The 15,388-nt window shown below is 36.9% G+C and overlaps 1 protein-coding gene across 6 annotated transcripts in view; it reads left to right on the top strand.

Moving 5' to 3' along the window:
• Nucleotides 1-15,388, top strand: part of DCLK2 (doublecortin like kinase 2) — an 88,638-nt gene that overhangs the window by 38,165 nt on the left and 35,085 nt on the right. For 4 of the 6 annotated variants that reach the window (XR_009961621.1, XM_062602851.1, XM_062602854.1 and 1 more), the window contains exons 3-6: nucleotides 7,161-7,263; nucleotides 9,656-9,757; nucleotides 11,115-11,165; nucleotides 14,915-15,009. Coding sequence is in view for 4 of the 6 variants with exons in the window: in XM_062602851.1 (XP_062458835.1) it covers nucleotides 7,161-7,263; nucleotides 9,656-9,757; nucleotides 11,115-11,165; nucleotides 14,915-15,009 (351 nt within the window). In the remaining 2 variants the exon portion in view is untranslated. The remainder of the gene's footprint in view (nucleotides 1-7,160; nucleotides 7,264-9,655; nucleotides 9,758-11,114; nucleotides 11,166-14,914; nucleotides 15,010-15,388) is intronic. The other 2 variants (XR_009961622.1, XM_062602852.1) reach the window with 1 other exon arrangement.

Genomic DNA, 15,388 nt, shown 5'->3' with positions numbered 1-15,388 from the left:
AGCTACAGCTAGTAGGAAAGGTGTATAGAGTCTATCAAGCTTATACTTATATATCCTCAAGCTTTAGGACTCTCCAACCTACTCTATGGCTGTTTTGGGCAGATGTGGCCGGACTGAGTAGCATTTGAGCTCTTTCAAACATTATATCAGAGGTTAGTAATTTGCTTACATTTCTTTTGGTGAATAATTTTGTTTAATTTGGGAATTCCCAGAGAGATTCTGTAGTAGAGGTGTCACAGAGAACATGAGTTTGTGAGGAATACAAGTTTTTTCAGTTGTCTAGTGCTGCTTCTTTACAGCAGCAGGAATCTTAACACTTGACCTGATTTTTCAGGTTTACTACATATCTTGTAGTAAAGTGTTTCTTGTTGCTATTCTAGTGTACACTGTGGGCTTCCATACTTGCCTGGCTCTTGGACAGTTTCTTTTTTGCTTGCTTCCAAATCACTTAGCATAGTTGCTGTCAACACTTTGACAGTTCTAGCAAATTTATAGAGTGTTAATTAACAAAAAAGAATACTGGCAATTACAGGTGGGTAGGATTTTTTTTTGGGGGGGGGGAAGGGGGTATGGGCTCTTTTTGTTACTGTTTTTTTTGTGGGTGTTTTTTTTTCGTTTGTTTTTTGTGTATTTGTTTTTTTCTTAAGGGCATGTCAGAGGCTCACCGGTTTGACTTTTCTCTGTATTTCTCCTTCCTGGGTATATTCTAGCTATCCTACTGGCTATTCTCTCACTGTTTACTGAGGGCATGTCAGGAAATGTGACTCAGTGTAGCCAGGCAGATAGCTGCCTTAAGCTAACACTAAACATCTTTTGTGCCGGTCTTGGTTTCAGTCATGTAGGATATTGATGGTTTAGTAAGTAATTAAGAATATTAGTTGCATACCCCCTTTCCCTTGGTCAAGTTTTTCCCTCAGAGACCAAGGGAAGTTCCAAGGTAAGAAAATCTGTGTTAAAATCACAGTACTCAGTAGGAGAGGGTGGGAATGCCCTTTTCACCTTACTTTTCAAGTTCCCGAAACTGCCCAGAGGAAACTCCTCTTTGGAAGTTAAGTCTGCCCTTGGTGATGCAGCTGAAACAGAAGACAGACAACTGACCTGTTTCTAGAGGACTGCTTTCCTAGTGTTTGCACTTTAGGATGTGCATAAACCCTTGAACTGTGAACCTGACAGCTTCAAAAACACTGCAAGAATGTTAATGATACTGTTTGTATGGCAGCGAGGGGCTAACTTTGTTTTAAAAGGGGAAATAAAAATGACGATAAGAAGTATGACCTGACTGGCAAAAGAGACAAATATTTGACTTTTGCTTACTCAGAAATAAAGGTTGATTTAAGGGGCAAAGGGCAAAACTGTCAGATGGCATAGCTGTAATCTGTCTCAGTAAAAAGAGGAGGATCATTTCCCAGCAGAAATGTGGAGACCCCTCATACTGAAGGGCGGTAACAAGGAGGCTGTATCTAGATTTGTCATGCTGACATTTAGCAGATTATTCACTTTTTTTTTCCCCCCAACAATTCCTGGAAAAAAACCCACCACATTTCTGTAAGAATTTCAACCTTGAGTGCCTGTCACTACTGATGAGCTGAAAACACTCAGAAATCCAGCTTTTAACTGTGCATGCCAGTTCTCCTAGTTTTCCTTTTGCCTCGTATGTTATGTACTTCCTTTTTAAAATACTTACACCATATCCTGTTCTATTGAAGTCAGTAGATATAAATATTTCTTCCGTTGTTAAATACAAATAATCTTGCATATCTTTTCCAGTTTTGATGTTTTAGTTCCATTTTCAGCTGATGTAGAGAATCTGTAATCTCCAGACACTTTCCTCAGACACAGGGTGTGGCCCTTCAGATTTGAGCTGAACAGTCCTGTTGCTGCTTACTTAAATTGAATCAACCGTACTAAATTAAGCCAAACTATTTTTCTTTACAGCTCTTCTTTCTACATTTGGAATGAAGTGTATTTGTACAGCTGGAATAAACACAGTTTATACAGTGAGCTTCTGGGTGGAGAGTTTTGATAAGTGGTTGCAGAAATCTTTTTAGTGCTAAAGATTAGGAATTGAATTGTTTAGTAATTTTGCAGATGTTTATAAAACCTCCATAGTGTCAGTGTCTCAAATTCTTTTTAATATTTTTTTTCACTCTGGAGGTCAGAGGACAAATGCATGTTTAGGGTTTGTTCATATAATTCAATATTTTAAATAGTAACTTCATCAGAAAGAACAATTATTAAATCCCTGTTTAATTCTGTGTACAAAAGATTGATCATTATTCATGTTTCTTCTGTTGGGAATGAGTCTTCTTGTTAGCTTCAGAGGTGGGAGTAGGGGTTGATATAAATTACATTTCTAAGACGTGTGATGGTAATGGGAAAGCAATTTCTGTATGGATCACAGTTTGTATATTCTAGTCCAGTAGCTTGATCTGACTGAAGTGTTTCTTTGGAACAAGCAAACTTTTGTGATTATAACTATTAGACTATTTAAAATACAAACCTATTAATAGGAGTATGTGACGCTAAAACACTGCACTAGTAGACAGAAGGGGATCAGGCAGTTGATTTTTCAAATAGGTGTGTTCCTCTCCCTTTCCAACACCCCATTTTCACATTTTGACTTGCAATTTTACCCATTCCTGTGAGTTTGCGGCTCTCCACCCACCCACCCACGTGTAAACCACGTTTTTGTGCTTTCAGCTGTGTGATTTTGAAGTGCTTTTGCTGTTAATGGTCTTGAAAACTCCCTTTAGTCACGCTGCTTCTGTAACATGCATATTTAGTAGTATGTACTTCTGTTAGGAAGTCTTTTAAAAAACTTCATCCACTCAGTGTCCCAAGGTTTCCTCAGTTGTGGGGAGAAGAGGAGAAATTTTATGAGAAACGAATGTGCTATTTAGGTAACAAGCAATTGCAGTTTTGAATCACTGGATCATTGAGCCTCTTGCACACTTGCATAGATTTGTTGCAGTTGAAGCCAATTACAATTTAATTCTCCTGGTGCTACCACTTGAATTAGGTTGTCTTCTGATCTTCAGTCTAATGGTGAGCACAGCCATTCTGAGCCCATGAGGAAGCAGTGATGCCCAGAGTCATTTGCACATTGTCTCAGAAAGCTATAGTGAGAATGCAAATGAACAGATTCTGTTGAAGCAGACACACAATAAACTGTAAGTGACCCTACTAGCAAAGAAAATGTAATATTGATGTCAGTCGCATTTATTCTGAGACATCTTACGTAGCATTTTTGCTTTTCCTTATTCCCTTGTATTCCTGCTTGTAATTCTAAGCTATTAGAAGCATTTTTTAAAGGACTAAGAACATGTCCAATCCAGTTCTATCTAAATATGCACTGCTTTGCTGTGTATAGTGACAGATTTTGAATAAAAAAACAGTTCAAGAAGACAGTGTAATAGCAGTCCAAGTTGTCTCTGGTGAGAGGAGCACCGTTAAGTCACTTTTTGTTCTAAATAAAGTCAGGCACTGGAGTTACCAGCAGAACGTAGGCAATGTTTGATGAGAAAGGAGTGTTGTATTTTGAAATAAATAAGGTTAAACACAATTTAAACGTTAATTGAAGCATCCAGAGTTAAAAAGATAACAGTTATCTAAAATGTTCAATAAGCAGTTTTTTCAAAATAGTTTCACTTTTCTATTTGGGGAAAAAGAAAAAATCAAGGAAGTGGGAAACTCCTTTGGTGTAAACTTTTGTAGTGTTGGCTATAATGATAAATCCTAAAAAAATTCCTTGTGCAGCCCTTTATGTGCCCTCCATTAAAAAAAAAATCAGACTTAAAAGAGTTTTTTTTTTTTTCCTGTGGGTGAACAAATCATGTTTTTCTTGCTCTTTTAAAAGAGCATAATCTGTGTTAATAAAAGCCATGGACAGGAGAGAGAGGTTCTGATTGAGCTTTACTGCAAGGCCACTGATGGAAAGCATGGAAGTGGCCAGACCTGAATCTCAAAAATGACCTAATGACTAGAATTTTAGAAAGGATCTCATTTTGGTGCTTAACACTCTTCAGGGTGTTTAAGATATTCATCTTCATGAACAGAAGCTCACAACATCAAGACTGGCAAGGGAGTCGCTGGTTGGATGATTGCATATTTGACTATTTGTGCTATGGTATACTTATATGTGGTTTTGCTAATACCATCTTCCTTTGAAATGCGTTTTAGGAAATATTTTGAAGGACTGAACAGTTCTTTTAGTGCCAAGTGCTGCAAAACAAAGAATGGGTAAGATAGTGTATAGAGGTTTAGTGGAAAGAGAAGCAGCATTTGCTGTATGCTAGTTTGACAAAACAAATTTTGTTTGCATTGACATTCTTTGGGGTGGAATTACGTGATTTGCAAGTTAGACCACAGTGAACCTGAAGCATACAAAATCCCATGCAAATGGTTCATTCATTTCGGCTTTCCCTGAACGGCTTTTTGGACACAGCTATCATTAATTGCAGCATATACATTAATTTTAACTCTGTAGGAAATGAAGTCTGTTTATTTCAGCATATGTTTGCACCATGGGAGCTGCTCTTTTGGCTTAATTATGATAAAGGCCTAGAAAAATAACCATTAGATTATACATTTAGGAAAACAGAAGATTTCTATGAACTGGTTTTAAAACTACTTCCATCACCTCATAATGTGTGGTTATTTGGGATTGGTAAGTTCTAGCAGATCTTTAGTCCTTGTTGAATATGCTTTTTCAACATTTTTTTTTCTTCTATGTTTAGCCGGTACAGACTATTTGTAGGGAGGAGGAGGACCTCCAGTATTCACTACTGGAATATAGTGAGCATCTATGTAAATCTTTTATACTTGCATTTATCTAGCTTCTAGTTATAAGTATAGTTTAGTATCTTTTACAGTAAGTTAAAGTATGTTTTGGTGTGTGACTGACAGGTGGAAGTCACTCAAGTCAGGTACACAGTGTGCAAGCAGACTGAGAAGCTGGCGTTAGCCTGAGCTCTAAGATGGAGATGCTGTTGCTTCACCTTTCAGCAGTTTTTCTGATCATTGATGCTTGTGGTTACTCTTGTGCGTTCTTGCCTGGGAAAACCGTATATACATGAACATGAGGTGGAGTGCCTACTGAAATGAATAGCTTAAAGTTTTTTATTCCCCTCCCCAATAGCCATTTACCAAAGATTTTAAGGTGCATTTCTCCTGTCATCTTTTGTGCACAGATCTTCCCTTTCCTTTGTAGAATTGCTTTGCAAACAACAAAAGGATAATGCTGCATGTAATTATATCCCAGTGTATTTTCCACTCTGACATAAGACCTGTCATTCTCACCTCTCTTACTCTCAGCTCAGATGTTAGACTGGAGGGGCTAAGGGGTAAGACTTTGAATCAAACCAGAAGATTAATTTTAGGCTCTGCAAAACCACAGCATTTAGTTCTAATCTGCTTGAAACAGTACTGCAAGGGCATTGGGTGCATGAGTAGAGTAGCAATGGGTAGACAGAGCCTGTGGAAACAGCACCTTGTTTTGGCAGCTGTTGGTGTGAATTTATGCCTCACAGAACATTTCTGCCTAGCAGTGTGCTACTGGGATAAGTATTCTAAAAGCTTTCTCACAAGTCTTCCTGCGGTGGTGGGTTTGGGTTGGTTCCTAGATTACTAAAATCTATGGGAATGATAATGAGTCCTCTTATTAGTAGAGAAAGTTACTAAGTAGAGGAATAATCTATTAGTTTTGCTTAAATTTGTACAGCTATTTGAATCCAGCTATTGCTGCTCTTTGATTAACTAGAAGCAGCACTTTCAAGTACAGCTAAATGTGTCTCTCATCAATGAGAGCAGATTGTCATTGCAATGGTAAGATAACAATAGAAGAATTTTGGCGATGGCTGGAGTCCTTTGGCTGTGTAACACAGTGACACAAATGCTGGATACTGCATGCGGCACTGCAGTGAGGATCTTGCTGTAAGGGCACCGGCTGTTATTTCTGTTTTAGCTGCCATGACAACTGCGCTCCTGGTGAATGCCCTGGGTGGGTGTTCTTGCAGAGAGCCTGAGAGTCATTGATATTCTGAGTGTTCCTCAGATTACTGCAGGCAGTAGAGACCCCTTCCTGTAGTTCTGCCAATGTTTACTACTATCACAGTGGGTAGAATATGTAAATGCCATTGACGGGTATCTGGGAAAGAAAAAAGCTAGTTTCCTTAAAAGCATTTCTTTGTTTTACTTCTTTAATTGCATGGTTTTACCAAATGGTTCTAAGTTTCTTAGCTTCTACATAGCTTTTATTCAGATCTCATTTGAGTGTGCAGTGTTAAAAAGGCTAGGGAAACAATTATATAGTAAAATTGTAATCTGTCTGCATTTAAAAAATAGCTTGCTACATGCAAGAGCTTTGTTTTCCTTCTTTTTTTTTTTTTTTTACAAGGGGGTTACAATGGGTTTGTTGGGATTTCTTGTGACATTTTTGGTTTTAATTGTTTTTAAAGCAGACTCTTGCGCCTTCACAAGCTGACTTTTTATTTTCTTTTGAGGAGCAAGTTTTGTTCCAAGGTCTTTGGGTTTGTATTTTTAAAGTATGACTGAAACATTATTTTCCTTTCTGATCCTTACTGAAATACATTGTGACATCATCCCTGGGAGAATTAAGAACAGACGGAGCTGCAAAGGGCATGGACTCTGTATTTTTTTTTTTTTCTTGAATGTGAAATACCTTTTAATAAAAGGGGGAATAATTTTTTGTTTAACAGGACATCAAAACATGAAAATTAAATGCCTTGGACCATACAAGAATGAATTTGTAGATGCAATCATTTTAACTCAACAGATTTTTTCCCTAAGTAATTAATGTAAGAATACAAGAAGCTTTGATATTTGAGTGGTGTTTATAGCTGGTCTTGTCAAATCATAAGCATGCATGTGTAGTTACAGGCAAAATGTAGGTGTTACATGTAAGAAAAGGGGCTTCTGGAGGTGAGGGGCAGTCATAATTATTTTTTTCAACCCTGAGGTTTCCTTTACTATTAGGATAGCTCAAGTACTTGAGAACTGGAGTGTTTCTATAATAAAAAGAACATTATGGTATCACTGTGAAAAGGAAAACACAAACTTATTGACTGCCACTGACTGACTGAAGATTTAGTACTCAAAAGTACTGCATTTGTTTATTTTGATTTGTATATTTTGCTGTCAAGGTGACGTGCTTACAGGACTTCTTTGGAGATGATGATGTCTTCATTGCATGTGGGCCTGAGAAATACCGGTATGCTCAGGATGACTTCGTATTGGATCACAGCGGTAAGACTGTACATCCTAAACCCACTGAAATAGTCTACTTAGTTGAGAACTCTTCCTAACCCTGTTCAATACTCAAGAGTTGTGTGATCTAGGAAAATATACAAGGGAATATATTTTCCTATGGATTAGAAAGTTTTTTCAATCATCTGAATTCTGTAAGTCTGTTAAAATGCACTAACAATTCTGATCTATTTTCTTGGAAAACAGACCCTGTCTCTTAAATTGCATGCAAAACAGCACTGAATTTTGAAAGGTTCAGTCATGGATCTAAAATCTGCTATAAACATTCACTTTTGACATCTATAACCATAAGATGATTCTTAATCAAATTTTTGAAAAACCACATACATAACCACACTCATTTCAGATCCTGCTGGACAATTCACACATTTCAGTCTTGTCTGCTATAGAGCAAATGTTGAACCTGTTTATACTGGGAGGTTATAGGGGGTATTGGGTGGGGAAGGAGGTGAGACAAAGTGGGACTTTGTGCCTATGCTGTCTGCCATTGATAGATCCTGAATTTAACTTGTTTATAAAAATTTCTTTTCTGTTAAAGAGAAACTTTATGAAGTTCAAGGAAAAAACTCTTTCCTCTACCAGGGAGTTTTAGAATTGGCTTGGAATATGAAATAATATATGTGCTGGGTTTTTTTTTCCTTCATGTTTGTAGAATCATAAAATAGTTTGGGTTGGAAGGGACCTTTAAAGGTGCAACCCCCCCTGCAATAAGCTGGGACAACTTCAACTAGATCAGGTTACTCAGAGCCCTGTCCAACCTTGCCTTGAGCATTTCTTAGGATGGGGTATCTACAACCTCTCTGAGCAACCTGTTCCAGCGTTTCATCCTTATCATAAAAAAACTCTTATATATAGTCTGAATCTACTCCTTTTTTAGTTTATTAACCCTTGTCCTGTTGCTACAGAACCTACTAGAAAATGTTTTTTCTGTCTATCTTGGTTCTTTGTATAATCACTCTGATTTTCTTCTATGAAAAAAAATTAGTCTGTGGTGAAGAAATCTTGACCTGGCAAGAATCAGATTATTTGAAGAGAGCTTCATGTGGTGAATAAAAGGGTTGTTTGTTTTGGGGGGGATTTTTTTTGCCTTTCAGTTAACTAAAGGCAAAAGCATTTGTTGCTTTTTTATTTTTTACAAATGCTGTAATTGCATTATAAAATCTTTAGTTACATCCAGAAGTCTTGATATGTATCTAACCACTGGTCCATACGTTTTGATGGATGGAGGATTTAGCTGACTCTCATTCTGTTGTTATTGCCAGTATACTACTTTTCCAGAACTGCCTGATTGTGTTGATTCAGCTAATGTGAAGGTGACAAGAAGGGTACTTTTTTAGCATAATTTTAGACTAGACCTTCCTATGCAGGAATGGAAGAGCATGGCTGTATTAACTCACACTGCAAATGCCAGTCTTTGCAAAATCATCATTTTCCCTGCAGATTTTATGGCCATAAGTTTGCTTTCCCCATTACACCATGCACAGACTAATTGGTGTCATTTCCTGTCTGAGAACCCAGTGATGGAGGGTTTTTCTTCCTTCTTCTCTTCAAGTTTACATGGCTTCCGCTTCCTCTAATAAGTCTGGAAGTCTTAATGGGGAAAAGCAGGTTAGGTGCAGAGTGGAACGTGACTGGCAGGGCATACAGCTCTACTAACCATTTTTGGTGATGATGTGGCATTATAATGATGGCATTGACATTGTAGTGATGAATAACAGGGACAAACTTAGAAGGGAAACTTATATGATTCCATTGGGAGTGATTTGCAGTGGATGCTAACTGTAGGAATTACAATGTTTCCAAAATGTCAATGAATGTATGCCTATTGATTCCTTTCCCCTTTAGGTTGTCTTTTATTTAATGATATATAGCTGACGGTAAATGGTAGTAATCTGTTGTCTCAGCCTTTTGGAAGCAACAGACATTTTTTACCTCTTCAAAAATTGGTCACAGTATCAGTTTCTTGCAAAAAAATAAAGCAAATGGAGTTTTCTATGCAGTTTCCCTATAGGAAGCTGCTGTTATCAGCATGTAGGATTTACTGAATTACCAGAACTTTGGCATCAGCTGACTTCTTTGCTCTTTCAGCAGTGTGTAGGTACAAACTTGAATTACAGTAATAATCCAGCTTCAAGACATGAAGAAATACTACATGCAGAAGTTGTAGTACATACAGTGTTTGGGTAGCTCAAATCTGTACAGTATGTAAGATAAAGTTCTGACATGCACTTATAGATTTGTTTCATTCAGTTGGGCAAGCATGTTTTGAAATTCCTGATGTTCATTTTCTGGATAATAAACAGCAACGGTAGTGTTTGGAGGAAGCCTGTACATTGAAGTTCTGTCAAATATCTATCTACTTGCTTTGCAGAATGCCGTGTTATGAAGTCCTCTTATTCCCGGTCATCTGGGATGAGACATACTGGGTCCAAAAGTCCAGGACCTTCACGTCGAAGCAAATCACCTGCCTCAGGTACTACTTCTAGGAAAAAGCTGAATGTATAAAACACATGAAAGTTAGAAATAGTTTAATGAGGTGAAAATACTGTTGGCTCTGTCTGAAATACAGGTGCCATGGTTTGTTTCCTGAAGAGAAAAAATTTGTTGGTCTTTTGCTTCTTTTTTTTTTTTCCTGTTTTTTCTTCTTCAGTCTTTCTCATAGAATTAATACTAATTTATAATAAAATCTGCATTTATTTTTGAATCCTGAGAAGAAATGTGGTTTCTATTTTTTAATTAGCAGACACAAAAGATTTCAGTTTATGAACACTGGAATAATTTGTGCTAATTGTGCACTTGGGATGTGTTTTCAGCATGGCATTTGATTTTCTTGAAGTCTATTAATTAAAAGGATGGTTGTGTGGTTAAATTCATGTTCACTGAACTAGAGTATACACTTAAGTGTTTTGAATTTGGAGAGTTTCTCCTATACAAACCAAATACTGTCAGAAATAGAGAAGTTTGCTGTTTCAAGTAATTTGAGGAGATGTTCTGGAATGTTATTGCCCATTAACAGAGAATCTGTGTTTTTTGTTCTTGTGCTTCCTGTAATTGCGAAGAAAGGTTCACATTGTGTTTTGGAACATATGGTGTTCAGCCAAACTGCTGGCAAATCACTGAGTCTTTTTACACAAATTAATAGAAGGGAAAATTTCTTGAGGGAAAATAAAACTTGATTTTTTTTTTCCTCAGACTTGGAGAAGTAGCTCTGAAATAAAACCATTGAATATGTAAAGATACATGCTCTGTTTTGAACATAACTATACATAATTACTGATAGTAAAAACTCCTGTGTGTATTCAAAACTGCAACATCTTCCATATTCTCATTTCAATATTAATATATGTTTTGCCTAATTATGCTGTTTAATGTAATTGTATCTCTTTGAGTTCTTTCAAAGTGGAATATTAATCATTTGTTCATAAAAAGTTGAATATTTAATTGAAGAACCTCCAGGAAGGATTGTGGTAACAACAAAGAAATATGTAGCATGAAGGGCAAGGTTCATAACTGATCTGTATTTCATGCAATCCCGTTGACCCTAGTGAGATTTTATGGGATATCTGTCAACAGTGAATTTTATGCAAAGTATTTAGAAATCAGTGCTGTCATTCCCTTACTTGTTTCTACTTGGACACCCCTTTGGTCAGGTTAATTTGAAAAAAATTATCCCAACTGTCTAGTATTTATCGTTCTATTTACATGCCATTTTTTCTCATGTAGTCTTTACTTACCTTTATTTACCCTTCTTCCTTTCATGCACGTTCACAGCTGTTTAATAACTTCTTTCCTTAATGTCTTTTTCCTTTGTGTCAAATATATGAGTACAGTAAAGAAGGGTGGACACTACTCCAGTGCTCATTCTTCAGCAAAATCCCCAGGTGAGCCATTACTATTATGGCTGTATATCACTAGTGTGTCTCCTCCCTCTCCATTTACCTGTATTCTTTTCACTTGTATTTGTGAATATTTTCAAGCTTGAAACACACTTTTGCTTTTGCTGAGCCAGAGACATAGTGGGTGTAAGTTTTTTGTGGAAGTAAATTGCTTGAGTGAAATAATACGTGATGCTTCATAATGGCTGGACATCAGCTAATGGTGTCGAAATTAAATTTATAAAGGTACAATTTGACTACAAGTAGAGGAGCATTTTGAGGGGTACTACGCTGTATGTGTATTCTAAAGCATATTACGATAAGAAATTTCAACCAGTACAGAAAGGCAAGGATAAGAGTTGCTGAAAAAGGTGTGAAAACACATCATAGTGTTTTCCTTTTATTTCCAGTTTCTCGCCTTTTTTTTCTTGTGTTATTTCAGCCTTAAGTTCTAGACAGCTAGAAACCTTTTTGAACCTTTAGTGAAAGTTTCTCTAAAACAAGAAACATGTATTTTGATTAGTAAGTAAGTTGAGACTTTGGACCATACTAGAAAAGTGTTCCTAGGTTTTTCAGTTTTCAATATTCTAGTATGCTAAAGAATGGTAGCCTAATATATACTACTTAAAAGAATGACAGAGAAGACCTTTTTTCTGTGTATTCAGGCTGCTCTACATGTTAAAAGAAACCTCAAAAGAAATTATACTTAGAAAATAGATAAAAAAGTTAAGTTTCATATATACATGAAAAAATCAGCAAATGAATAGCAGCAGTAAAGTTTGTGCCAAAAGTGAATACAGATTGCTTGTGTTGGTTTTGAGATAAAAAAAAGGAAAAGAAAAAAGTACAGCTGTCTGAAATAGCGGTGTCATGGTTTAACCCCAGCTGGTAACTAAGCACTACACAGCTGCTTCTTCACTCTCCCCCCGCAGCAGGATGAGGGAAGAGAACTGGAAGGGTAGAAGTGAGAACACTCATGAGTTGAGGTAAGAACAGTGTCACAGTTGAAATAAAGTAATGATAATGAAATAATCAGTAAAGTAATGAAAAAATCAAGAAAGTAATAAAATAATGAAATAAAACAATGGTAATAAATTGGAAAGAAACAGAAAATAACAAAGAGAAGTGAAACCCAAGAAAGTCAAGTGATGCAAATGAAAACAGTTGCTCCCCACTGACTGACTGATGCCCAGTCAGCCGCCAAGCAATGGCCTCCCTGCCAACCATCCCACTTGTTTTATTGCTGGGCACAATGTCATATGGTATGGAACATCCCTTTCGTCATTTGGGATCCTCTGTCCCAGCTTGTGTCCTCGCCAAGTTTTTGTGGGCATCCAGCCTACTTGCTGGTGGAGCAGTGTGAGGAGTAGAAAAGGCCTTCACTCTGTGTAAACATTGTTCAGCCACAACTAAAACATCCCTGAATTATCAACACTGTTTCCAGCACAAGTCCAAAGCATAGCCCCATACTAGCTACTAAGAAGAAAATTGACTCTATCCCAGCCAAAACCAGCACAAGCAATTGGCTGATTCTCTATAGATGCTATTTTTTTTACATCTACACAAGGACCATTCCATCTTTTACTATTGTGAAGTGGATCTCGGAAGACACTGACAAAGCTGTATCTACAGACAGTTCATTTAAATAGGATCTTCAGCAGAATGTACCATATGTTGTGGAATCATAGAAGGACAAAAGTTGGAAGCAGCTCTGGACTTCATCTAGTCAAAGCCCTGGCTGAGAACAAGACCCTTGTCCACCAAGCATATCTAAGATGCTAGGAAAGACCTAGAGTACTGCTAGTGTAGGCTGGGATGTTTTTCCTTAGACAGTTATGAGAGAAGAAGATTATGTTAATCAGTCAATTTCATGGGTACATTTTAGCAGTTCTGTCAACGCTTGAAAGGATGGTAGTGACTTAGTGACAGATAAGTGTGTCTTATAGCATAGGCCTCAATGGTCATATTCAGGAAACAATGACCTTTTTGTGAGCTGTATAAAAAGAATGCATGAAACATTTTTTTCCTCCTGTACTAATAATTGGTTCTTTGAAGCAGATTCTTCCACTGAAGTATCTAATTTTTGCACATGAACTTTTCATCTCAGTATTTCTCCTAATGGCTAGAGCAAATTGCGTACGCAGGAAGCAGAAAACAGTTATCTAGCATTCACTAGCCCTTTTTATCATCATACTTGCAAATTCTTTATAAAACAAAGATGCATTGATATGCCAGGTTTCAAGAATGTGATCGAAAACCAAATGATGAAAAGAAAACTGCAGGAGGTACATATATTCCTATATAATTTTAGCTTCTTAAAAAGCACTTAAATAATTTGCCTATCATTCTTGCAGGCAACCTTTTTTAAAATCAAGACAAAGATACCTCAAACATACTGAATACTTTTGGTAGAAAAGACTAAGCTTTTAGTCCTGTAACAGATTTGGGAATGTAAACACAAGTTACCAGATTTCAAGATAGACTTATTCTGTAGCTAACTGCTGATTAATTATATTTGAACATCACCCATCAGAGAGAGAAATTTTTGTGAAAAACAGGAATTTGTGGAAGTTGCAGTGCATTCAGCCTGGCCTGCTGGCAGATGGACTGCCTAGGTTGTAAAAGCAGTGCTTGGAAGGCATCTTCAGCATTCAAATAATGTTTGGGTACTAGGTTGCTTAATAGACACTTGCAGAATAAATCCAGTAGCACTAGTTAAGAAGTGGTGCATAACCCATGACAGACCTCTGAATGTGTAAAGGATATGTGCAGGTGTAACTGTTACTTTGAAGCTAACTTTCTATTTGTCGGGGTTGCATTTTTCTTTCTGAAAAGATAATTCTTCACCGTGAATCAGCTATGAAACCTTTTTAGTTCTAAAATTTCTGCCTAGTATTTTCATCTCCCAAGGAAAAATGAGGTTCACATAGAGAAGAAATAATGTTGCATCATATTTGTGTATGATGAGCTGTGTGCTGTTCTGTCTGCATAATGAAATTCATCAGTCTGGTTTAGTCAGGAAAATGCAAAGGCTGACCTAAGTTATATTAAGGTCAGATGTTGTGTCAGGCCTGTCTGGAAAACTGGACTTAAAATGAAGGAACATTTGAAGGCAAGAAGGAAGGTATTGTCTGTTTCCACAGACAGTTGAACTTACGTGAAATTCTGAAATAGCCTACTAGTATTTAACTTGTTTGGGTTTTTTTTCCAAAATCAGTATTTTTCTGAACTACTACATACGTTCTTTATAATCCAAATAGCTCATACTTCTTGTTTGGTTGGTTGGTTTGTTTTTTTTTTCTTAAAAAAAAAAAAAAATCCAAACAAAACAACTTGTATTCTATGAAACTTTCTACCTAGACGGGACTGTTGATCCAAAAAGGAGACACTTTCTCTCTCCTTATTTTATTGTGTGACATCACAATAAATGACATAATTCTAAAAGACTGTGGCTATATTTTGCCCAAAGCTCTTGCACTGGCAAAGAACAGAATAAGCCTTCTTAATCTCTAGAATGACTGTGCAAAATCTGTGTGTCTTCTTTGATCCCGTATCCAGCCTCATGAGTTTTGGGGATACAGTTGTGTGGCATGCAGGACATAATTTCTTCATAATGCTGAGGAGTCTGTTTTGCTCTTTGTATGCAGATTTGAAGGATAACCTGTTAGAGAAGTATGTTGTGTTTAAAGCAAGTTACAGTTTTTTACTTCTGTTCACCTTTTCTTCCATTTGTTTACATTTATTGCTTTGGCCAGTTAATGGAACCCCAAGCAGTCAATTATCCACCCCAAAATCTACAAAGTCCTCCAGTTCTTCACCAACAAGCCCAGGCAGCTTTCGTGGACTCAAGGTAAGTGCAAGAATAATCAAACCCCCCAAATCCCATTATTCATCCACGTATTAAATTAATTAATGATGTGTTACAATGATGCTGAAGAAATAAAAAACAAAAAAAGGGAAAAAAAAAAAAAAAAGAGCTGCAGTTCTCTAGGGTAGCCATGCTAGTATGACCTTTGAGTTGAAATGGTGAGATCTGAAGTAAGATTTTTGTGTTTTGTCTTTGGTTGGCAGCTTAGGAAAAGTGGAGGTTGGTGATTTGAATATGCCAATTTGCTCTCCAAATTTTCCATTGTTTCATAGATTGCAGAAACCCACCAAGTAATTTATATTCCCTCACCTATATAAATGTAGTATCCGCTTTTCAATACCATGCAGTCTTGTAACATTGT

Source organism: Pezoporus occidentalis, unplaced genomic scaffold (genome assembly GCF_034315485.1).
Source record: "Pezoporus occidentalis ecotype Australia unplaced genomic scaffold, CSIRO_AGI_Poc_V1 ctg79, whole genome shotgun sequence".
NCBI classification, from domain to species: Eukaryota; Metazoa; Chordata; class Aves; order Psittaciformes; family Psittacidae; genus Pezoporus; species Pezoporus occidentalis.
This window is presented reverse-complemented; position numbering and strand designations above follow the sequence as displayed.